Here is a 25,726-nt window from a genome sequence, read left to right as displayed (position 1 = left end):
TGGCATACATACTATATATAAAGAGTAGCCCCCTCCTACATTCAAGGGCAATTAAAATCCAAATTCAGTCCGCAATAAAAGTCTGTGGTTTTCAAAAGAACTTGCTAAAGTTGGAGTACCATAAGATATTGACACTCGAACATGCTAACTATGGAGTAGGTTTTCTCCAACCCAGGGGAAGACTTGCAAGGAAAGTTCATGAACATATGCCCATAATTCAGAGAACCGTATTCAGGAGAAGAAGCATACCAATGTAAATAGTAGGCCATACAGCGCTCCAATTGTCACTAAAATTGGAAGCTGATTTATATAGATTTTTGGTAATTTTTGTTTAATTTTTGGTTCATGTAGGTTTTGGTGGACTCTATGAATAGAAAACATGAAATGTTTTTGGGTCATGAATAATTATGAGTTTTTCCTATTGGATTTTGGGGTTGTCTCGTCTCTGATCTTGTCCCAATCAAATCTTTTGTTGTTTAGATGCTGTTATTTTTATTCAAGATGGACAGGCTGTTCCTGCCCTTGAATACTCCAAATTTGCCACGTATTCCCGCTTTATATCCTCATGCTGATCCAATGCTTGACAATCTTGAAAGGCCACCACATATTTTGCTATTGTCACTAAAATTGGAAGCTGATTTATATAGATTTTTGGTAATTTTTATTTAATTTTTGGGTAACGTAGGTTTTGGTGGACCCTATGAATAGAAAACATGAAATGTTTTGGGGCATGAATAATTATGAGTTTTTCCTATTGGGTTTTGGTGTTTTATCGTCTCTGAGCTTGTCCCAATCAAATCTTTTGTTGTTTAGATGCTGTTATTTTTTTTTTCAAGATGAACAGCCCTTGAATACTTATAAGTTGCCATGTACTCCTGCTTTATATTCTCATGCTGATCCAATGCTTGGCCACCACATATTTTGCATTTGCTTGTGGCTTCCATTGAAATCAAATTCAATACCCTTAAATCTTCCCAACTACTTCATACTGAGTTTCACTGGATTCCCTTACTAGAATCTTAGTATTTAGTTTCAATCCTTAGTTGTTTATGATTCTATTAGATTGCCTAAAATCTTTAGCATACGGCCATAATATGCATCAACTCTCTAGTCACAATTTGAACTTTCATGTGTAGATGATTCTTCATATAAAATGAGACCAATAGGGATTAATATTTTAAAAGAAATGCCTCAGCTAAGGTTCTCACCTCGGACTGGAAATACCTAAGTCCATTTATTAGAGTGAACATTGAGAATAAATGCTATTTAATAGGTGTGGTGGAAGGAATTCCTTATGGATTTAGTAAATATTGTCATTCTAGAATGGGGGCTCCGATTTCAATTGATGCTAAAACGGCTTCTGAGAACTCTGAGGATGAGTCGTTGAAGGTTCCCGCCGCTGATAAGTTGTTGTTGGAGTCAGGGAAAGTTTCTGATGAGTCGGGGTCAGGGAAGCCGGTCCTTCTGATGCCCCAGATGCGGGGGAGGGGGGGACCTTTGGAGAAACCTAAATTCAAATTTGAAATGGGATCTAATCGGGCGGTGTATTCTTTAGCAGGTACGTTGAGGCTGGCAAATTCTTGAGGTGGAGGTGATTGGCTCAATGAGACGGCGAGGAGCCCTAAATTAAAGGCTAAGCCACGTGGTTAGAGGGGAATGTGTAAGCAATTGATGGGAGAGGAGGGAGGTTCGACAGAGAATGATGAAAACATTCTCTCTTCCTGGAAAAAGAAAAAGGTGGTCAGAAACCAAATCGATGAAGATAAAAATGGGAAAAAGAAACATGGTACGCTGGACACGTGTCAAGTTTGCACATGCTCTATCGTGGGACCCAAGGCAGAGCTTAAAAGGTTATCGGGAAAAGGATGACTTCGACAGCTATAAAATTTTTGGGAAGAAGAAACATAATAAATTAAAGCTGAAGCCAGTGATCAAAAGGGGCGGTTTGTTCCCTTATTAAAAGAACAGTAGCGGTGGACCTCTCTTCAGACGAGAGAAAAAGTTCGCGTCGAGTTTGCTCTCTCTGCTTAAAAGGTATGTCCATTTTTAAGATGATGAGTTTCAGAACCCTAATTTTGAGCATCCTTTCAGTCGTTATCATCGGTTCGGAGTGGGTGATTCATCGAGATTCAAGCGGCCGGGCAAGGTAGTGATCGAAAGTTGGAACGTTAGGAGATTTTTAGAAAGGCGGAAGTGGCGCTGGAATACCTTAAGTTCCAATGGAAAAAGCTGCAAGAAGAGGCGGAAGGTACGGAGGAAGAAATAATGGAGATGACGGGGAAGAAAAGCTTGGAAGAGGCTTGTGTTCCGCTCTATGAACTGACAAGATTTGGATGTAGAATCAATGGCAAGTGAAAATCAGAAGGGAGAGAATACTGAATTCTTGTAGGTGCAGACAAAAGTGACTCAATGGGTTGTCTTACAAGGAGAAATTGGGATGTCTCGGGAGACGTGGATCTTAGTGCCAAGATCAAAGCATGTCTTCAAAGGGATGATGAAGAGTTGGGGGAGGCGGTTTCAGAGAGTGTGGAGGAAGAAAACAATGAGCTGTTGGAAGAATTTAAGGAGATGAAGAAGATGGGTAGTTGTTTGGGGATTGGTTATGAGGAGAATGTGAACGAGACAAAGATGATGCACTTGCATATTGAGAGGTGTGATGCTGTCAAAGGGAAGACCCCTAGTAAAGGACACAGCGAGCTTAAATCCCTGTTAAGTTAATTAGATGGTTTTGATGGCTGTACATACAGTTTTTTGGGAGCTTTGTTGGGCCGCCTCTTTGGATGTAGTTGGGAAGGTGTTTTTCTGATTTGCTAACATGTGATGGTGTAGATGGAAGGTTGAAGGGAGGTTCTTTTCGACTCATTGAGTGACCTTGAGGGACATTAGTCCTTCGTTGCTCGGGTTCCTTTGTCCCCTGGTTGGTCAACCTTTTGTTGTGTTAGCTGTTGGAAGAATTTAAGGAGATGAAGAAGATGGGAAGTTGTTTGGGGATTGGTTATGAGGAGAATGTGAACGAGACAAAGAGGATGCACTTGCATATTGAGAGGTGTGATGCTGTCAAAGGGAAGACCCCTAGTAAAGGACACAGCGAGCTTAAATCCCTGTTAAGTTAATTAGATGGTTTTGATGGCTGTACATACAGTTTTTTGGGAGCTTTGATGGGCCGCCTCTTTGGATGTAGTTGGGAAGGTGTTTTTCTGATTTGCTAACATGTGATGGTGTAGATGGAAAGGTTGAAGGGAGGTTCTTTTCGACTCATTGAGTGACCTTGAGGGACATTAGTCCTTCGTTGCTCGGGTTCCTTTGTCCCCTGGTTGGTCAACCTTTTGTTGTGTTATTTGGTGGGGGTTGCATATATGAGGATGGATGAAGGAAAGGTGTTGGAAGACTCGTCTGGTTGAGAGTCTTGGTTGTTCTGAGTGGTAGTATTCTGCGCGTTCGGGGGAGTAGGATGGAAGGCTACTTCGGGGTTTACGGGGTTTATCTATTGATGTTCTAATTTTTTGGGCCATTGGAGAAGTCTCCTATGGTATGTTGTGATGTAATGTAATGTGGCGGGACAACTTGTCCCCATCACTTTGTACATCTTATCTAGTATGAATATATATGTCATTTTTCAAAAAAATTATTTTAAAAGAAATGCCTGAGTTATAGCATTTGACTAATCTCTTTGACTTCATGTTTCAGTATCTACCTTTGGAGCGGTTTTGGATATGGTAACTGACAGGTGCCCTTCTATCCATCTTTTTGTTAATGATTTTGTAGAAATGCACAGAAGCTTCATTTCTCTCCATATGTTTCTTTTAGTGCTATAACCTAGCAATCATTACTGTCCGGTAAAATCAAAAGCTTTATTTCACCATCCATATGGACCTTATTTTTCATCTGTTTCCTCCACTCCCAGGGTCAGCACTGCTTGTCTGTTGGTAATCCTTTCTCAGTTTTACAGGTAACATTTTGTTAAATAGATTTGTTTAATGCTTATATAATTTCTTTGGATCCATTCATATATATGACTGTCTTATTAAGCATTTTAATATCACCCTTTTTGCAGTCCTGGTTTGATTTTCTTATCATTGCTTGCCTTGGATATTGCCAGTCACTGGCTGCAAATGTACAGGTATTTCATATCTATTGGTGGTCTGGAGACCTCTGTTCATATATTAGGCTTGGACTTATGTTATCCTATAATTTATGTGAATTGAAACCCATGGTGGAACCTCACAGGTTCATGAATTGTTTAAGTTGTTGTCAAATGATGTAAGGGCAAATCAGTTTGTTTCAAATTGTCAATTATACTTGGAAGTCGTTTACCTTTGGCCTTATGTTTATTAATTTTTAATTTCTTTTGATATTGACTGTCAATTTGAAAAAGGAAAAAAGGGACAAAACACAAATTCTTATCCTTAGCGGAATCCATAAAATACAAATTCCCGGTTCCTCCCCGAGCTTGTAACTGCTTGAAATAACCAGGATTTGCATGTTAAAAATAGGTATACACATGGAATGAGATATCGGTGTCATATCGTTTAGGTCAATGTAATATTTAAGGCCCCATATTCATTGATATTTGCTGATATGGCTGATACATATCACTGATATGGCCGATATTCATCGATATTCGCTGATATGGCCGATACGTATCGCCGATATGGCCGATACGTATTGCCGATATGGCCGATACCTATCGATGATGACTGATATTGATATTTTGAAGCATGGGTATACATTCTGCTGCAAGCATGTCTAACTTAGATCACATTTCTTCTAATCCTAACTTATATATTAGTTCTAATTTTCCCTGCTTTCTTGGCACAGTACTTTCCTCGCAGGCAAGGCTAATCACAAAGACGTAAAAGACAGCAGCAATTGGCTTTTTAAAGCATACTATGGAAATCGATTATTCATGGGCTATTGCTGCGTTGCATCCGAGGCAATTGATACTGCCTATCTGGTCCTTTCATTTTTCTTCCTTTACGAGCTATGTCTCTGTTAAACCAATTGCAATATAATGCTACAGGTTCTTTACATTATGCTCTTCCTTCTTGCTGAAAACCAACCTGGAAGTGTAATTGATGTAAGCCATTGGTTGCATTGTCATTTGGACTTGCAAATCTATAGAGAAGCTTTTTCCATCTTATTTTTTTGGGTTTTTGGTTTTCTTTATTGCAGGTTTTTGTGAATACTGTGAAAAAGACTCCACTACTTTCTTTTCCAGCTGTGTTGGTAATAATTGGTTGGGCAATCAAACAAACAGTTAATGTCATACAGGTATAATTCTACCTCTTTCATAGTTTTCAAGGAAACATCTCCCTTCCCAATTCTTTGTGGCATGAAGAAGTTCTACCTGGATTTGATGAATTGATCATAATACTATTTTTAATTTTTTGAATGGCATCATAAAGCCATTCTTTCTGCTAAAATGATCAAAATGCCCTTAAAAGTGACTGGAGTCGGTATAAATTAAACATGGTTTCTAGATTATAATGTTCCATCTAATCATATATCTTGTACTAGTTAATTTAAACAGAAGCAACGAGCTATTATTTGCCAGAATGATTTGGGAAACGTTGACTCTCTATTGGTGTTCTCTAAGAAGGAATACTGCTGTAAATTGGTTTGCCCGTTGCAATTATATAATAAGTATGAATGACGTAAGAAAGTGCATTTATTTTAAGAAGTAAATTTTTCTGCTGAGTATTATTTTCTGATAGTCTGCATTTTCTGGTTAATGTTATTGCTGTTTACATTATATTATTTATTTTCCATGTTAATTAAGTGCATATTGCTAAAACAAGGAAAAAAGGCTTTGAATAACCCTCCTCTCACCTCGGATTGGGGAGATCAAATCTACCATCTACAAGGGAAAGGTTTGATTCATTTTCAATCCCAAGTGATGGCTCTAATTGCGGATGCTTAGTGATCCGATCCGGAAAATGTTTTTCTCCGGCTGCTCACTTCCCAGCCTATCGAATCAGTTTGTACCTTCCTTAAGAAAAGAAAGTTATCTCGCTTCTCGACAAAAAAAGAGTGGGTGGAGGGAGGAGCCAGACATTGTATTGTTAATGGAGACTAAAATCTAATAAGTTAACATTATGTACGAAGTGCAACTAAGACAACATTTGCGACTATGACAACATTTATTCAGTCCTCATGCCTATCAGGGGATAGGACTCACTAAACCCAGGGGATTTGGCTCACTAAACCTTACTGTTATCTGCTGGAGACAGAGTCATATCACTCGTGGTAGGTTTTCTGTATTAATGCAGATGATCATGAATTTGATTTCATGGATGTTGTTGCCAATATATCCCCCATTTGATTACACTGAGAGAGAGCTTTCGGGGAAGCTATCCAACACACAGGCTAAAGATATTGATCCTTGATGCATTTCTTGGAATTTTAACTCTATTAGATGGCCTGAAGAGAGTTCTACTCCATGCATATCCCCGACGATGATTAGTTTTTTTAATTTTATCTCAGGTCAAGACCTAGTTGACCTATGATTTTTAGTTTCAGTTGCCCTGGAAACGGAAACATTTCAGTGTAGGGTGGAAATTTTGGTGGGAATCCTGTAAAATTGAAGTAACATATGGAAACATATGCAAATGATAGAATTTAAAGATGAGAAATGCTAAAATAAGCACAAATACACACTTAGAAACTATCATGTAAGAAAGACAACCGTCCATAATGGTTTAAAAACATCGAACACCTAGTGACATGCATTGTCGCACCTTTTTGATAATTTAGTGCATACCAAATTTCACTTTGAAGCCATATAAATATTTATACGTAATGCATACACCACATTTATACACTTACGATTTTGGTTTATAAATTTCGTTCCTTTCGGTTTCAGTTTCGGTGGAAATTTAAAACCATGACTCGATCAGAATTCAAAGCGATATGCTTCTCGTGGTTGCATCTAGTTACAGTGGTTTCGTAGTCGATAGACAATGGATGGAAGTGTGGTGGCCAATAAAGTCATTTTTACCTCAATCATGATATGGAAAAACCCTATGATAGATTGGAATGTGCTTTGCTCCTATGGAGACTGGAGAAAATGGCATTCAACCTTAAATGGAGAAAGTGGATTGAATGGTCCATTACTACGATTCACTTATCTGTTGTTATTAAGAAACGTCAATTCAACAATTTTTTTTAACTAGAGGTCAAAGGCTCGGGACCCTTTTTCTCCATTCCTTTTCAGTTTGGCACTGGCACCTCAGCATATTAGTTATATTCTCTTCTAAAGGTCAAAAAATGGTCCCCATTGTGGACTTGAGACTTGTCTTAGGATTTTGTCTGTCTGTCACTTGCTATGTTAATGACACAATCATTTTTGTCTTTTTTTAAAATGGTAACACAATAATTTAGTCGAGGCTTCTCTGTTCAAGCTATTCATATCTACATCTTAATTGTTTTTATAGAGGAGACCACATGCTAGAAAATAAATAGGAAAAAAGTTTTTTGTATGTTGGGTCAATGTAGATGAATTGGAAGCGGGGGCGAGGAAGCGGAGCACTGTGGGAGCGTTAATGTAAGATTTTCATCATGTCTTTCCCCAAAAAAAAAAAAAAGAATAAAAAAAAAAAATCAAGCCTTCCAGGGAGCGCCGAATCGAGGTTCCGAGTCGGGACCGGCACCCCGAGGGAAGATCCTGCTTCTAAGCTCCTTCCCCTTTGTCCTAGATTTCAGGTCGGCCTCCCTCCCAATTAAAGTATCTAGCCTTCTTCTCAAAGAAATGGGCCTCAACCCCCATGATTGGGACTGTGGTGGAAAGAATTGAGTCTATACCTGAGATGTAGAAAAGTATGTGTCCCATCCTGGCAGGATATCTTATTGAAGGCCTCCCTGCCAAATATCTATCCCTTTTTTATATCCATGTATATCAGCCCCCCACCCCTCATGCAGAGATGATAAAGAGAGCCCACCGGAGTTTACTCTAGACCAATGACATTATCTTTAGGGGAGTCCCCTCATTTAATTGGAAGTATTCTGGCTGCAAAATTTGATTGCCTCGACAATCTGCAAAGAAACGAGTGAAACCGGCGTGCTCTTCTTGCTGCGAGTTGAACGGTGAGTTAACTCAGTTGTCTTCAACCTCCAACCATCTCCTTAACACCGTATTTCCTAGACATACCCCTGAAACCCCATCTCCCAATTTCAGTCCCACCACCTGCTTCCAAACAAAACCAGTCCTTCCATTCCCTTCAAAACCCTTCACAGTCCTCACCAAAAGTCTGGCAATCCCATAACCCCGTTGAAAACTGACCATACTTTTCTAGAACCCCAGACTCCACCATTATCTCCTGCATCTAACCCACCACAACTACTATCCTCCAAACCCTAATCGAACCCTAAACCGTAGCCCAAAACAGAACCCAAAATCTGCAAAAACTCACCCCAGATTTGCCACCCTTCTTTCAGCCCATAAACGCAGATTTTCGGGTTGCCAATCTGCCATTGCTGCAAACTTTGAGGGTGTTTGTGTCTGAGTGTATAGCACGCCTCCTTGATAGTGCCGTATGCCTCAAACAATTTTGGGTATTTTGGGAAATTACTATTGCCTCGTTCGACAAAGAAAGGGAAGCTGAATCTATCCGCATCTTTATTTTTAGTAACCTGCAGCCACAGGTTAAGTGACCAGCAATAACAAGTAACTTACATATTACTTGTAAGCTTTAGGAAAGGTAACTTGCCCACTAAGTTATCTATCCACGACCTTGGTTTCTATTATTGATTAGAGGAGTTGCTTAAAGGGAAAAAAAAAAGGCAACTGAAGGCAGCAAGTACGGAGGTTTCTTCTCGCATAAGGAAGTTATCTAATACCTTCTAACCCTACCTTCTCTCCTTGGACACCCCTTTGTTACCTTATAAATTGCGGTATATTTTCACCCCCCCCCCCTCTTTTCCTCCTGGGCACCCCTCCTTCCACTATTTTGTGAACTGATCTCACCACCCCCTCTTTTATCTTTAGGCACCCCCCAAAATAAATAAAAAATCTGAAGAAAGCATACATAGTTTCTCTCCTCTCTCTATCTAGTTTCTCTCTCTTCTGTTTGGACTATTTCTGCTCAAAATTGGCCCTCGACCTCAACACAGAAGTTGTTCGTGACAACTTATAGAGCGCATCCATCCTATTTTTAGCAGTGAACAACAGTCTTCAGCACAGTTTCATGAGTCATTTCAACCGTTGATCGCGCCCCTTCTTCCGATCATCAGCTTTCACTCATCCGATTTCAGATCCGCGACAGACGTTGTGCTTCTTTCGACATGCTAGACAGATCAGACAATTGATTTCAATTTTCGACATTGATCCCTATGCCTCCACCATTTATTCCATATTTTGATGGGTACGACGAAAGCTATTGGAATGGACGCACTCCATTTAGCTATTATGAGGATTCATGTTTACAGTGGATTGATGCTCTAGACGCTTATCATGAGTACAATGGCCATGATCACCAAGCGACTATCTACTGGGCTAAAAAAACTGTGCGACGACAAACTCGATGCTCATGGGACCACATGGAGACGAACCGTCGTAGAAAAAGTGAGCCTCCAATCTGTCGTTGAAAGGATGTTCGTGATTTTTTTCTGACTCTTTATACGGAGATTGAAGCGTGAAGAAGCCGCTCGACGAGAAGAAGCAGCTTGCCGTGAACAAGAAGCTGAAGTCTTCGCTCGCTTTGACCGAATCATCGTAGCCCGTCATGCACGAGAGGCCGAAATTGAAGCAGCAAAGGAATTTGGTAACACTATTGATAAGCCAAACACAGATGATGCTATTGGTGCAACAGATGATTTTGTGGATGGGATCATTATGGTTGAGTCCTTGGTTATGTTAGATACTGAGTCAGAGATGTCAGATATAGAGCCAGAGAATCCAGTGATTGATGAGGCCGATGTCGACGAGCATGACGATTCAGAGGTTTCCCTAGCACCGATTGCCGAGCATTTATAGAAGGATCTTGACACTTCCACAGCAGAGGCAGATCTTGTGTTAGAGCCATGTGAGGCTGTTCCTTTGGCGGAGCCGACCGAGCACCGCTATGAGTCAGAGGCGAGTGACTTGCCTAATAAGCCATTATCTGAGATGGATGATCGAGAGCATATTGTTAAGGATTACCCTATCTTTGAGCCGATTGATCAGATTATCGAGATTGGTGCTGACACAGAGGAGCTTGTTACGCACATTGATCAGGAGGATTGCCCGCATGATATCACTATGCCAGATACGATTCTAGCAGATCACTTTGTTGTTGATTCCATTGCGCCCAATGTGATACCAGTAGATGATGATGACCTTATTGAGGCTTGTTATGGATTGGTATTGCCCATTGTTGTTATGCCGATCCCATTGATCCAGAAGGAGTACGTTGCCATTTTCCCCGCTACGTTACTTGTCAGGAGAGGTTTGCACATTTATGGTTCTACATGGGCGATTTCTTCCCTCTCACTCCGTTGGCATTTCAAACACCTCACAGTTGTTACGAGCATTACACATCAGGAGTGTCGCCGAAAGATTGTGACTCATGCTGCTTGAGTGGGTCGTCTACGTATTTGATCCAGGTGGATTAGAACTCGAGGGCGAGTTCTTTTCAAGCGGGGAATGATGCAGATATTAGGATTTATTTCCGCATTATTTAGTTTCTAATATTTTTATTTCCATGTTATTAGTTTCTAGGATTTTATTTTCCATGTTATTTTTAGGAATTCTTATTTTAGTAGGTTTCTATCTTTTAGATTGTTTATTTGCCTATATATAGGCCTCTTTACAACTGTTTTGTGAACATTGATTGATATTGAATAAAGATTCTTCTCCCTCTAATTCTGGTTTTCTTCTCTTCTCTCCCTAAATTCATCTATTCTTCTCTTCTTCTTCTACTTCTCCCTAAATTCATCTCTTCTTCAGGTTATTTTCGTCTCTTCTTCCCCTATTCTTCTAATTCTATCCCCTTTCATCTATTTCTCTCCCCTTTTCTCAATTTCTCTTCACGGTGCTGCATCAAATTTATAGGACACTTGAGAATGGATAACTGATAATTTGGGATATTAGCCAATACTGACTTGATTAGAGTAAGCATGCCGCGTCCTGTAGGTACTAAATTCCGTTTCTATGTATGAAGTTGTCTTTCAACTCTCTCAACAATGGGCTCCCAACATCCTTTCTTTGCTCTACCCGCTCGAAAGGGAAGACCGAGATAAGAAGAGGGGATGGAGTCCACCTTACATCCTAGAACCCTTGCCAACCCTGAAGTCATATCCATTGCCAAGTTTATGCCAAACACCCTAGACTTGTCACCATTTCCTGCTATAAAAGCCTTCTATCAATCCTCTATCTCTGCCTCTGTCCAAAAGCCTATTAAAGGTCTCTGCCAGCAAGACAAAGAGGCAAGGAGATAGGGGGTCACCCTGCCTCAGTCCCCTGGGAATGTAAAATAGCCAAAAGGGAGAGTTGAAAACCATGCAGATGATACGCATCTCGTCATCCATGATCTCCATCTAGACTCGAACCCCATCCTTACCTAGTAGGTAATCAAGACAATCCTATTCCACTAGATCATACGCTTTTTCCACATCCAGTTTGCACACTGTACCTTTCTTACCCATTTTTTAATACAACTCAACCGGTTCATTGGATTTGGCGATCAGAGAGCAATCCAATATTTGTCTTTTATACACAAAAGCACACCGAGAGGGAGAGATAATATTCAATAAAAACTTCTTTAACCTTTTCGCTAGAACTTTTTCCAACACTTTGTAAACGCAACCAACTAAACTTACATAGGACAATAGTCAAAGATTTTAGAGACCCCTTGACTTTGGGCACTAAAGCTATAAACAGTGCACCAGTCCCTCTATCCAATCACGACTTCATAGAACTCTTGGAAGAATCTTATGATATCCCCGTTAACATACCCACAACACTGTTGAAAAAACGTAAGGCAGAAACCATCTGGGCCTCGGGCTCTGTCTCTCCCAATGAAAAGACCCCCTTTTCGATTTCCTCAAAAAAAAGGACATTCCAACTTCCTACTTTCTTTCTCCCTAAGACACCCAAATGCCTCCACCCTAGGAATCGAGTGAATCATTTTTTTGGAAGAGTATAAGTTTAAGTAAAAGTCCAATATCTCTTTCCTCAGTACCTTGTTATAACCTAAGAAGCACGGGTACTCTCCGGAGGCCCACATACCCGTGTCGGGTGCGTATCGGGTGCTCTTGGTACTCTTTGGGTGCGTACTGGGTACGCACCTAAGTTTGTGTACGTATTGGGTGCGCACCCGGTTCAAATTAAATCGAAAATTACAGATTTACAATAGAGGGGCTGTCCCAATTAACAAAAGGGGGGTTGAATATATCAAAATATCTATAATATATCTATATCCCGTAGTTAAAAACCTAACAACTTAGAAGTAATATTAGATTTTGGTGATGTTATCGTTATTTGATTGTTCTCCAATTAAATTGTTTGAATTCTTTAACAAAATATTTAATTTTTTATTTTTATAAATATATAATAAAATATAAAATATATTATATTCAGCGTACCCCCAACGTACCCGTATCCTTTTCTTTTTTTAAATCACTTATTCACGTACCCGTATCATGTCGTACCCGCACCCCGTACCCGTATCCGTGCTTCATTGACTTATAACCCCATTGACATCTATTGCTTTAGTCCGATTACTACGCTTTCAAGCACTAGCAGTGGCATGAAAGTACGCAGTATTTTATTTTTTTTTGAAAATTAACGATTCCGTTCCATTGATCATGAATCATGAAAGTACACGATATTTTTATCCCCTTCTTTTAGCGACTTTACCCTAGACTTCTATCTCCAAGAGATTTCTTCCTGCAAGATTACTCTGTTGTTCTCTTTCTTCAATTTTCCCACTTCTACCACTTCGTCAGCAGAAGCTAATCCGGTAATCCCTTGGTCTCCTTTTCCAATAGTTCTTATATTTTGATTAACAAGCACACTTTCCTTTCAGATGTCACCCTTTGATTCTCTAGGTTCCATTTTTTAAGCTTCTTCTTAACATAACGAAGCTTCGACCCAATGACCACATCCGCCGGACCAGTCACGCTTAGCTCTGACCACCACCCCACCATGTTTTCCTCTATTTTGGGATGCTCCAACCATGCTAACTCAAGTCTGAATGGGGAAGGACCCCAAGACTCCAATCTAGGATCCAAGAGAATCAGACAATGATCCGAAATCGAATGGGAGAGAGCTCTCTGACATACATCTAGGCAAATATCAAGCCAACAGGGGGCAACGGTAAGTCCACCAACTCATGAATGGCAATGAATTCAGCAAAAGCCATCATGTTGTGATTAGCACTATTGCACCCAACATGCTCCTCCATCGACCGAATTTCATTGAAATCCCCAGCAATACACCATGGATGGGACCACCTCTCGTCTATTTCCTCCTGCCCCTCCCAAAGTAGACCTTTATCCTCTCTTAAAACAGGACCATAAACACTCGTGAAAGTCCAAAGCGAACTGTCATAAACTTTTTTCAGAACCGTAGACATCGAATATCTACAAATCCAGGAGTCAACTTGCTCTAGCCTCACCACGTTCCATGTTACTAGAATTCCTCCCGAGGCAACCACTGCTTCTTTATATGCAAAATCCTAATGGCTCCAAAACCCCCATACCTTTTATTGCTGCCCTGTTGGTTGTCGACCACTTCGTTTCTTGGATGTACAAAATATTGGGCTTATGTTTCTTCAACAGTTCCTTAACTTGGGCCTTTTTATTCAGGGAGCCCAACCCATTAGCATTCCATGATTATATCTTCATTTAGAGCGGAGTCTGGAATGGTCCTCAGGAATGAGTCTTTCATCCTTGACCCTCCCCTTTATACTTGGTCTGCACTGAGCCCCACCTCTGTAGTTAATCCTGGTTTTTAATCTAGCCAATTCTCGCAGGATCCTTTCGATGTCTCTTGGCCAGCAGAGCCTGAATTCTCAAGCAACGTAGGGTCTCACATTTCTGACTGCCGAAATATATTCCACAGACTATCCTCTATTAAGGAAAAAATTGATACCCAGAACTTTGCTTCATTCCACTACATGATCAAGCAGAGAATTTCAAGATATCTATTGATGAGTCATACCCCTCTGAAACATCCATGTCTGATTCTGATAGCTGAATTGCTAACAAACTATTCAGCTGAACTTATACACCCAACAGCAGATTTCGATTGGTTCGGACTCCACTCATTGACCAGACAACCCGGGGTTGGAACTTGGAACTCAATTTCTAGTGGCAAGATAGATACTGAAGGGATCATTGTACCTTGCCCTAGACCCTGCAAGGCAGAAAAGAGAGAGACAAGCCACACAGAAATCCACCAGATAACAGATAGAACGTACCTCATTTTTTGAACACAGAGAGGAATGCTTTCCGGTCCGAAGTGAACCCATTTGAGGGCCGCTGCCAAGCAATATCCATGGTACTAAGATCATCAAAATGGGAAGTGAGCGGGAAGACATCGATTTCCTCCAATCGATATGAGATATTCCAACTCCGGGTCAGCGGATTCGTTGCTTTCTCCGATGATGAATCACACGTGCTGATTCTTGAATCCTTTTTGAGAGTAAGCTCGTCTTCTATTATGATTCGATATCCGTCGACGACGCAAGCCCCCCTAAATCTCCATGAATCTGAACTCTGCACTTGCGGCCATCTTTTAATTCGATCCTTAGCCTTGGATCGGTGAAACTCATCTCTTGTGGGTGAATAGTAAAAGGCAGACAACTGAGACGGATGGCCCCCTCCTTCTCCCTGCTTAATTACTCTCAGATATCCACGGAATGAAAAGCTCTCCTGGCCCGACAGGTTTAATGGGCCCATGCCCACCAAGGGATACCTACCCAAACCCAGCTCAACAGCACAAAGGTCCTCTCTCTGGGGCCAAATATCCATGCCACTGGATAGAGAGAAATCCTGGCCGGAGATCTTAGAGGGAGGGTGGATAAGATTTTCTAGACAGCGGGACACCAATTGTTCCAAGTGGTCATCTGACAAAAGCCACCCCTTCGCTGATAGATCACAAGCTATGCTTCCAATTAGGATGTGACAACCACTCAAGACCTCCCTATCATAAAGCACCGATTATCTGCTATCTCTGAAACGTAAGAAACTTGGAGAATACACCACTAACTCTGCCTCTGAGGCATGCTGAGAAGCAACTGTGGAAGATATCACCCCTTCATCTTCCAATAGGGAGCCCCGCGATCTGTCCATGTGTCGCTGGCTCTGTGAAGACGACTCCACCTCGTGGGAACAAGATTCAAGTTCGAGTGCGCCGGCTGGGCTAATATGCGCCAAGACACCCATTGTCTCCGACGAGTTTCTTCTTCTGTGTAAAGTTGCCCCTCCACTACGGCTAACCTCCGGCGATACTATCTTCTTCCTCGATCCTTTTCACGACTCTAGGACTCTTTCTGTTGATTTTCTTGACATTTTTGGCAGAGATCCAGAAACATAAATCGTCAACAAAAGTCGGGGAGCCGATTTAGAGGCTTGCAGAAGGATGAAACCAGAGTCATATCGGTTGCCAGCTTAGCAAGAATTGTCCGTATCTAAAACTTTTCCAAATCTGCTCCCCACTATTTTGAAGTTCCTTTCACACCAAGCCTGAAGAGTGATTCCTTTGATTTCCCACTAAGATGTGGTATTAGTGTTGGAGAATTTAGGATTAGGTGATTACCATCACCAGTGTTTAAAAACTTGTTGACTCGACTCGGAACTCGCCCGAGTTGACTCCCTTTTACCTTGGCCGCATTCCGCGTTGCACCGCATCCGCATTCCGTGTTTTGCCCTTCAGAGTCAAATAAAAATTCCTTTGACTCTCCCGAGTTATGACTGAGTCAACCGCATTCTTGGCCGCGTCCGCACTGAGTCGACAAGGATTTTTCTTGGCCGTGTTCTGCATCACATCCACGTTTTTAAACACTGACCATACTGCATGTCTTCGAAGGGAGAATGAAAGGAACTAAGCCATTTTCTCTTCATTAATTCCAGATTCACTAAAACAGGCGGGACAATGAGAACTTCACTATCTTTCAGCTGGTATATCATCAAACCATCCTCCATATCTCCGTAGCTAAGCAACCAAGATTTCAAGTTACACAGATCTCCTGACCGGCTTTCTTGAAGTTTATCCCATACACCTCTCTTGGCGCATGGAACAGCCCAGAGAGATAACACTTTAGTCCATTGGATTTTAGGGAGGGGGTGAGGAGCTTCCCTTTCCCCAACATTGGTTTCAGTTTCCAACCCTAGTTCTGCAGCTCTTTCTTCTTCATGTGTGTGAGTTCTAATCGCTCCACCGCCTGAACCAGCTTTGGATATTACCACTTCTGGATCATTTCTTTGTACACTTCCAGCAGCAGACACTTCTTCTGAAAATGGAGAAGCCACATTTCAAACATTTCCAATCCCTAGATCGTAGCTCCTTATCTTCGTGGCCTTCACAAGTCTTCTTCCTCATCTGGATCAATCTATTTCCCAACTAGTGTTCTCCTCTCTCGCTACCCTCTCAGTTTGATGTAGATTTTCCGAGGCTTCTCCATCCACCCGCAAGCCCACTAGTGAATTCCTCTAAGGTTTTTCAAACCTATCGAACCATTTTCATTCCTACCGAAACGCAAGAACCACCTTCGGTTTTTCTCCATCCTCTTGGCTTCACTTGGATCCTTATTAGACGTCGGACCCTGTTCCCCTCAATGTTCTATCTTTTTAGTCAAGTCCTATTTTACTCTAGTTGCAAATTTATAGAATTATCCTAGATTCCCCTACATTTGGATCTCCTTTGCTTCTCCCATTGTGATAGCCTTAATGTTATGTGTTCTTAATAGTTAGATCCTCACTGATGACCGGATGATTAAAAGGGGAAGATGTATAAATATAGTGACCACGTCTTTTGTGGCTCCCTAGTGGAATCTCTTACCCACCTGTTTATTTAGTGCCCGTTGTTGATGTAGATACAAGTTACTTCTTTGGTCTATTTCGTGTGTGCTCTGATATAAAATTATCTTTTATCAATTCCTTCTGGCCTTGAGGGTGCAAACCGGTAAGAAATAGCGAACTTGAATGTTTATGGAAAATCCTATTTTCCTCACCATTTTGTATAGTTTGGAAGGATATAAATGTTAGAATGTTCAATGAAAAAGGCAAAAACCATGGCCAAATCATAAACTATATCATAGTTAAAGTATCCAAATGCTCATCAAAATGACATTCTTTCATATACTGCTATTCAATATATAATTATTGTTTTGATATTAATCAGTGCTGAGTTTCCCCCTAGTCAGATCTTCTGACCTGTGGTAAACCCCTTGTCTCCTTTGGGTTGTTTAGACTCAAGTTAAACTGAAGTAGCGAAATATCCCATGTGGGTGATGCTATATCCATTCTGGCGGGTATTGGGGGTCATGTAGTGCAAATCCGTAGCTCCTTTCAACAAAATATTGGAGAAGGGAGGATGAACTTTGAATAATTTTGATGATTTTACTTGGTATTTTGAATGATTTTGTTGGGTTTTAGAAAGTCGATGTTTTGGTAGAAGATGTGGTTGTTTGAAACTTCTAGGGTTCAAATTTTGTATTCATGACGTTGAAGTTGAAATAGGAAGGTTAAATTAGGTTGATTTATAATTAGAAATAATTTACAATAGGAAGTTGTATTTTTTAATGGATTGTAGTTGCCTCAACACAAGTCCCTATGGATAATAAGCATGTTGCTATTTCGGGTAATGTGGATGTCCTCAACTTCAGCGGGACAAGGTGAGTTTGTGTTGGATAATTACAAGACCTCAAAAAGGTGTACTGAGAAGTTGGGTTTGGCGTTGAAGGCTTGGATGAGTTCACAAAAGCTTTTTGTGGCAGACATCAATCCATCATGCTGAAGAAGCTACACTCGAATCTTAGCAAATGTAGGGAAAGCTAAACCAGTGACGATGGAGGTGGTGAATGTGGTGCAGTCATCACCAAGGCTCTAGAGAGTGGCTTGGATGAGGTCGTAGTATCCTTGGTGGCAGATGTTAATCCATCATGTTGCAGAAACAACTTTCGAAGCTCAACAATTGTAGGGAAAGCTATGCGAGAGTGGAGATAGTGTGCCTGGTGCAGTCATCAACAAGACTGTGGAGAGTACCTGTGTCACGATAGGTCACGAGTTTTTGAATTGCTACAAACTGGTCAACAAGGCTCTTTATTTTGGCAAGTTATTCTTCGATTGTTAATTTGCCATAGTGTTTTGCAGTTCAACCTTCAACCAAGGTTACATGGAATGCGGTTCGTTCCGGTACGCAGTACGAGAACGGGTACGGGCTACGATGATAGACCGGTACGCGGTACGATGAGGGCAGGCTAAGTTGGTTCACTATATGGGGTCGCAGGTCGGTTTGGAGCATTAATCTGGGTCGCTCTGGAGAGCATTCTCTCTCTCTCTCTCTAGTTTAATGTTAGGCCAAGATATGCTAAAGCATTGTTAGGCCTTATCTTAAATATGACGGTCAAGTGTAACAGCTGGTGGCTGCTGATAGTTTTTGGGAAGGGTAATCACATTTGAAAGCTATTTAAAAAAAGAGAATAAAACTTGTATTGCCAATATCAGTTTTTTGGGAAAGGCAATAACATTTGACAACTGTTTAAAAAAGTTGTTAAAACTTGTAGCGCCAATGCTAGTAGGCTTGTGGTCGGATTTTTTTAGGGTTTTTAAGTGGCTAGCCTTCACGGGTTCCCTTCTCCCTCATCTCTTATATCATTTACAAACCCCCCCCCCCCCCCCCCCCCCCCCCCCCCTCTCTCTCTCTCTGTAAAAGCAAGGAAGCAGAGAGGGGGGTTTTACAGTACTGTACATGGATTGGATTTTGATTGGCAATCTTCAGTGGAAGTTTCTATCAGAACATCTGTTTCAGTTTAGTCTCTTTACCTCTTCTCAGTTTCTTCTTTTTTTTCGACCTCCAATGAGGTATGATTAGATTAAAGTTGGGAAGGAAAGTTGTTTTTTGTTCCCTTTCCCCCTTCTTCCCCCTCTCTCTTTCTATGCACTTCTTCCTGCGGTGCGGGTCGCCTGGGTCGCCATTTTTAGCGATCCTGGTCGAAAATGACCAACGTTGGGGTCGGCGACCCCGGATCGTGGGTTGGAGGGTGGGAGGGCGACCACGGTAACATTGCCTTCAACTGTATAATGTGGGCTTCAAATTAGAAAGTACTTCCCATAAATCTTGATATGAACTGATATTGAGCACTTGAGCAGGAATCTTAGAAGGGTGGAATTAATCCAAGTGACTATATGCTAATCCTTGGTAAACAAGAGGATACAATTCCCTTGAATCTGCCATCCTTTCTCAATCTCCCCATCTGTCTTTTCTACCGTTATCAATTTATCTGGTGGTATAGCTAAACCTGTAAGTCGGTGGTCAATGAACCCCAACCCTTGAGGCAAGAATAAAAGAAGTATCTGACTTTTTAGAGTAGGAAATGGCTATGGGGATGTTTAATTGTGAGAAGCTAGGAGAAAAGGGAAGTGAGGGTGAAGTGGAGGAAGTATGGAGGAAAAAGATTTCATAATGTGGTCAATGAACCCCAACCCCTGAGGCAAGAATAAAAGAAGTATCTGACTTTTTAGAGTAGGAAATGGCTATGGGGATGTTTAATTGTGAGAAGCTAGGAGAAAAGGGAAGCGAGGGTGAAGTGGAGGAAGTATGGAGGAAAAAGATTTCATGATATAGGATTTAAGGAGTTGGAGAAAAGAGAGAAGAGAAGGTTTGAAAGTGACCGAAGACAAACTTTGAGAGAATGAGGAAAAAGTGGGTACAAAGTGTAGAGGAAATAGTGGGAGGGGAGAGAAAGGGTGAGATCCCTTGGTTGAGTACCCTAAATGATTAAATGCATGAGGCCTATAAAGGGGATACAAATACTTAAATATGTGAGACCTGAAAGAGTTTTTTTCCCCTTTCTTGTGTCAGTAGGCAAATTGAAACCTAACTAATAGAGGAAGACAAGTGCAGTAAGGAAATACTAGAGTTTAAGAAGTACAAATGACCGTCAAGCCTATGTACAATTACTAAATGATTTAGGTTCGTATCTTGACACTTCCACTATTTTCCTCTTATCTTTTTTGACTGCTTTTGTCTCTCAGCCCACACGTAACTCTCTCGTTGCCTAGCCACCGGCCATGTCTTAGCAGGTTTCTTAACTCCCAACGCTGATGAGGAAGATCTTCTTGGCCGTTGATGCAGCAAAACGGGCAGCCCGGGTAGGACCAGGGCTCTGTTTTGAAACAATGTCTGAGAATTAGGGAACTCGGATTCCATTAAGTTCGAGGGAGGAGGAGTCTCTACTGGGGAAGACTCCCTCATGGCAGCCCGATAGATTCCAAGGCCAACAGTATCGATCATTCCAGAGTCTATCCAAACGATGACTCTCCTACTTTATTTTGTGACCATAGGGTTGGGCTTAATGACATCAGCATCAAACTTCATCATCATCGTCATACTTCAGAGTTATTCCATGGGTAGAATAGAAAAGTAGAAAAAAAGAATAGAAAAGAAGAAAGCAGATTTCATGGCTTCCTCAACATCTTTTCACTTACTAGAAATTTCTCTCTCTCTCTCTCTCTCTCTCTCTCTCTCTCTCTCTCTCTCTCTCTCGTAATTGTATATAGATCCAAGGCTAGAAGGGTAATTTTATGTGCAGTTCAACAGCTACGTGGGTCTTTTCCTTAGTTCAAATGGTCACCTGCAAGCTGTGCACTCACATGTTGTCTTCTTTCGATCGAGTAGTTAAGATTCTCTATCTCATGCAGCACAGCACTGTGTCTTTCTTCATGAATTATCTCCCGGAGAATGGTGATATATCGGTCAAATCCTAGCAGATCTATTCGGTAAATCTCGACAAAGAATATTAAAATGGAACAATTGGTTGAGTTCTGTTTATGGTTGAAAGATGAAGAGGGAAAGCAAAAATGAGAACTATAGGGTATTTGTTCACATGTGATCAGTTCGATGACCCCTATTGGGGGTAGCGACCTTCGTTGCCGACGCCAGCGCAGGTGAGCCCTCGCAAAAAAACAAAAAAAAAATTGTACTTCGTTTAGTCAATTGGGGAAGATGGGGTTATGTTTCTTAATTTTCTAAAAGTAATGGTAGTTTTGGTAATTTTGCTCTCTTTAGGTTTTTTAGTCTTTTTAACAATGAAACCTTTGGTGAAATTCCACAAATGGAATCTGAGATCGGTTCGGCTGCATGTGGAATCCTGTAATGGTAAAACAAGTACTCATAAGCAGCATATCTAATTATCTATATTCCATGTTCTCTATCAGTAGCGGTCTCAATGGTGGGTATACTACGATCTTTAGGCCATTGGATTTACATTGAGCTAAAAACTCAAAAATATGGGCTCAAAAGCATGATGATTACCAATTTACTTCTGTTGGAAACTTAAGCTCACATTAGCAACATATTGTGGAAGCAAATACTGGGTATAAGACTTTTGCATCAATCTTAGTGAATTGCTTCCAAAGTATCCTTATGACAAATATGGAATCTTCTAACAATCAATAGGAAATACCTTATCCCTTTTAATACATCCAGCATATCATTATGGAGAGTAAGGGTTGGAAAGGACTACTCTTCTTTTGAGAAGTGTGAATTAGAGAAAATCTTCTTTCTAACAATAGGAAAGATCCTATCCCCATTAAGACATCCAACATATCATTATGGAGATTACGGGTTGGAAAGGGTTACACTTCTGTTGAGAAGTGAGACTTAGAGAATTAGATGATAGCTTCTGCACATCTTTTATGAACTTATCCAATGGAGACACAACCTAAATGATCCTATTCATCCATAGAAGCGTCTAAGTCATGAAGAAAATAGTCACATCGAATTATACATGGTATAATAAAACAAACAGAAAAGGTTAGGCCTAATAACCTGGATAGGCACTTGTCACCCCAAAGCAAGAGCTGCCATATGATTTATCAAGACACAGTGACGTTTTAGCCAAAAAATCCGTACCTTCATTTGCGGGAGAGCACATGTAACATGCAGAAGATGATGGATCTTAATATTGAGATGAGGACAGAAGGTCCTAGAATCTGTGTCGTATTCATACAAATAGGTCTGTTGATCTTTTGGAGATATTCTCTTCAATGTTGGATCTCAAGAGATGACGACTGCATTGGACCGATCCTCAATCGCTTAATGGAACAACTTGAAAGCAAACAATACCTGGGAAATTTGGAAGGAATAAATTGAATTGAATAGAGATGGCACTTCCAAAGTAAATATATACCTGGACGGAAAGACCGTCCCAGGTTCCTAGATGAATTCCGAGTTTCAAAAAACAATTTAAAGTAAACAATACATCATCTATGAGATATTATTCATCGATAGGGCTGAGTTAATTTTCAGGTTACTTCTGTCCCATATATTCCGCTTTTCTAGAAGAGCTTCTTTGTGTTCGTTCCAAAATGAAAAATCCTCGGTGAAGGAATTAATTTCCTTATATCTAGAGGGAGAGGTCACAAGGACATGTCCCTACTTGATGCAGAACGTAGGTCCCATAAGAGGCAGATTCACCCATTATGACTTTTAGGGATTTATATCCATGATTTAGTTTCTAGGATTTTTATTTCCATGTTTTAGTTTTTAGGGCTTTTATTTTCCATGTTATTTCAATTGCCTATATAAGGCCCTCATGTTTTAGGGGTTTTAAAACTTTGGATGAATTAATGAATTGAAAATACATACTTTCCCCTTTTTCTCCTCTTCTTCCTCCCTTTCTTTCTTCTTCTTCTTCCTTCCCTCCTCCTGTCTTCATATATTTCTCCTCCACTCTTCTCTTTCCCTTCTTCTATTCTTCTTTTCTTCCTCTTCTCTTTTCCCCTCTATCGTTTATTTTTCCCCTCCCTAGATCACATTAGTTTAATATCAGAGCAAAAGATCCCAACACTTTGCTCTCTCCCTATTTTTCTCACTCCCTCTCTCTTTGTCTCCCTCTTTCCGCTTCCTCCCCCATCTTTCCCTTCTCCTTTTCGTTCTAAAACCCTAACCCTTAAAAGCCAATCTGAAACCATCCCCTTCACCCCCCCCCCCCCCCCCCACAACAATCATAAGTCACATTTCCGCCGCAGCCGTCATCAGCCGCCTTCTTCGGCCTCTCCATCTCCACCCAAACCAGTCCCATGTAAACCCAGTACCAAACAACCTTCCTTTGAGTCTTAGGAATTTTTTTGGATTTACTAAAAATATTAAGTCTCAACTCAACTCAACAAAGCCTTTGTCCCAAACTAGTTGGGGTAGGCTAAAAATAGTTTGTCTGATATTTTAAAGTCTGATCTCTCTCTTCATTTGGACCATTTCTGCTCTAAATTTGGCCTCACTGTCTACACAAGAGTTGATCAGGACGACTTGAAGAGTCTATCTAGCCTGTCCCAAACTAGTTGGGGTCGGCTAAAAATAGTTGAAGTCTGATATTTTTAAGTCTGATCTCTCTCTTCACTTGGGCCATTTTTGCTCGAAATTTGGCCTCACTGTCTACACAAGAGTTGATCAGGACGACTTGAAGAGTCTATCTAGCCTATTCTCAGCAGCCAATAGCAAGCGAAGCTACTACTTCACTCAACTTTCCTCATCCGTCAATTTTGGTTCGACCGCCGATCCAGGTTATCCTGGAGTCTGAGATCAGCAAAAGGCGTTTTGTTCCTTTTGACATCACAAACAGATTTGACGGCTGATTTTCACAGAGTCCATTTGGGGGCCATGTGGCACAAACAGATCTGGCGGCTGATTTTCACAGAGTCCATTTGGGGGCCATGTGACATTGATTCGCCCCATAGTGACTGCACCATGGGTTCCATATTTCTATGGTTCCGATGCCTACTACTATCCCTATGGAGATTACGATGTTGTGCGTCTGTGATGGATCGAGGCTCTTGATGCATAACATAACTACTATGGTTATGATCATCAAATGACCATTCGTCAAAGAGATGCCAAGGTGAAATGGAGACACTTTTGAGAGAGCAGTGACTTAGGCATGTTTTAGTCGATGGCAAGATCTCCGTGATGGGTTCTCGAAGGTCTATGCTAGAAAGGCTTATTATCAATATCATCAGATGCAAAGACATGGCGCAACAGTAAGGTTGCTCCATTGTGACTTGGTGGTCACGGGTTCGAGTCACGAAACAGCCTCTCTGCAAAGCAGGGGTAAGGCTGTGTACATCTAGCCCTCCCCAGACCCCGCAATGGCGGGAGCCTCGTGCACTGGGTCACCCTTTTTTTTTATCAGAGGCATAGACAAGTCCAACCCAGAGGAGCTTGGGAACAACGCACTCAAGCTACTTTGGATCAGCACTCGAACATGATAGCTGATATGAAAGCTGCCTTGAATTGCATTAACAAGCATCTCGGGCATTAAGGCTCCCAGGGAGGCAGCCTATCCGTCTCGTTCTTCCCCTGTTGATGAGGCTACTTCTCAAGAAGGGGAGGAAGATGCTACGACTGATGTTAATGACTCCCACGATATGCCAGACGTAGTTGATGCTAGTGATGGGCCGGATGTTCTTGGTGATGAGGCTGACACGATGATCCGGTTGCTGAGCGTACTGAGTCTGAGCCTATTGCAGAGATTGCAGACACAGAGGCCATGATGAGCATTGTGCATGAGGATACAGTTGTTGTAGATGGTCCCCACTATTACAGAGGAGATTTTTGGCACACGTTCATGTGCATATGGTGTTGCCTATGGATTTTAAATTTGACACGGTCGAGATCTTTTATGCGGCTACCATAAGTGACCATTTACAGTCTATGATTGGCCTCAGCGGGGTTGCCACTTTTCCAGTCTGTCACACTTACCCGGATGGACCGCTTATGATGGCCTATATCAGATGTGACTTTGACGACCTTCTACTCCTACTATGGGCGTGGGTCATTTTTACGTTTGATAAAGGCGGACTAGAACTCGAGGCGAGTTCTTTTCAACGAGGGAGAATGATTCTGTGCTATAAGAGGCATATTTGCCCAGTAGGATTTTTAGGGATTTATTTCCATTATTATTTAGTTTCTGAGATTTTATTTCCGTTGTCATTTGGTTTGGGCATATGCAACGTAGGCCTTTGGATGCTCCAGTGAGAAGAAGTGACTCGTGCCAAGTTGATGGAGTGAAAAGAGGTAGGGGCGAACCGAACACAACTTGGGTAGAAACAGTGAGGAAAGACTTGATGGCTAGGAACATAACAGAGAACATGACCTTGGATAGGAGAGAATGGAAGAAAATGATCCATGTAGACGAACCCAACTAGTGTCAGGATTTGACTTTAGTCACTCTAAGCCGGGTAGCTTCTTTCACCTTCTTCATGAAATTTTTCTAAAGGATTCATTAACCGACCCCAACTAGTTTTGGACAGAGGCTTAGTTGAGTTGAGATTATTTAGTTTCTAGGATTTTTATTTCCATGTTTTAGGTTTTAGGGCTTTTATTTTCCATGTTATTTCAATTGCCTATATAAGGCTCTCATGTATTAGGTATTTTAGAACTTTGGATGAATTAATGAATTGAGAATACAGATTCTTTCCAATTTCTCCTCTTCTTCCCTTTCTTCTTCCTTCCCTCTCTTTTCTTCACAATTTTCTCTTCTACTCTTTCTCTTCTTCTATTCATCCTATCTTCCTCTTCTTCTTCTCT

General features: G+C 41.1%; 1 protein-coding gene across 2 annotated transcripts in view; it reads left to right on the top strand.

Moving 5' to 3' along the window:
* LOC143851558 (CDP-diacylglycerol--inositol 3-phosphatidyltransferase 1-like) overlaps positions 1–25,726 on the top strand; it is a 38,927-nt gene that overhangs the window by 12,571 nt on the left and 630 nt on the right. Inside the window, exons 5-10 of one of the 2 annotated variants that reach the window (XM_077361023.1) lie at positions 3,688–3,727; positions 3,905–3,949; positions 4,055–4,120; positions 4,819–4,933; positions 5,021–5,077; positions 5,173–5,271. In XM_077361023.1, coding sequence (XP_077217138.1) covers positions 3,688–3,727; positions 3,905–3,949; positions 4,055–4,120; positions 4,819–4,933; positions 5,021–5,077; positions 5,173–5,271 — 422 coding nt within the window. The remainder of the gene's footprint in view (positions 1–3,687; positions 3,728–3,904; positions 3,950–4,054; positions 4,121–4,818; positions 4,934–5,020; positions 5,078–5,172; positions 5,272–25,726) is intronic. The other variant, XM_077361024.1, reaches the window with a different exon arrangement.

Source organism: Tasmannia lanceolata, unplaced genomic scaffold, assembly GCF_043159265.1.
Source record: "Tasmannia lanceolata isolate RefF3 unplaced genomic scaffold, GAP_Taslan_0.1 ptg000018l, whole genome shotgun sequence".
NCBI lineage: Eukaryota > Viridiplantae > Streptophyta > Magnoliopsida > Canellales > Winteraceae > Tasmannia > Tasmannia lanceolata.
Note: the sequence above shows the minus strand (reverse complement) of the source record. Positions and strands in the feature narration are given on the sequence as shown.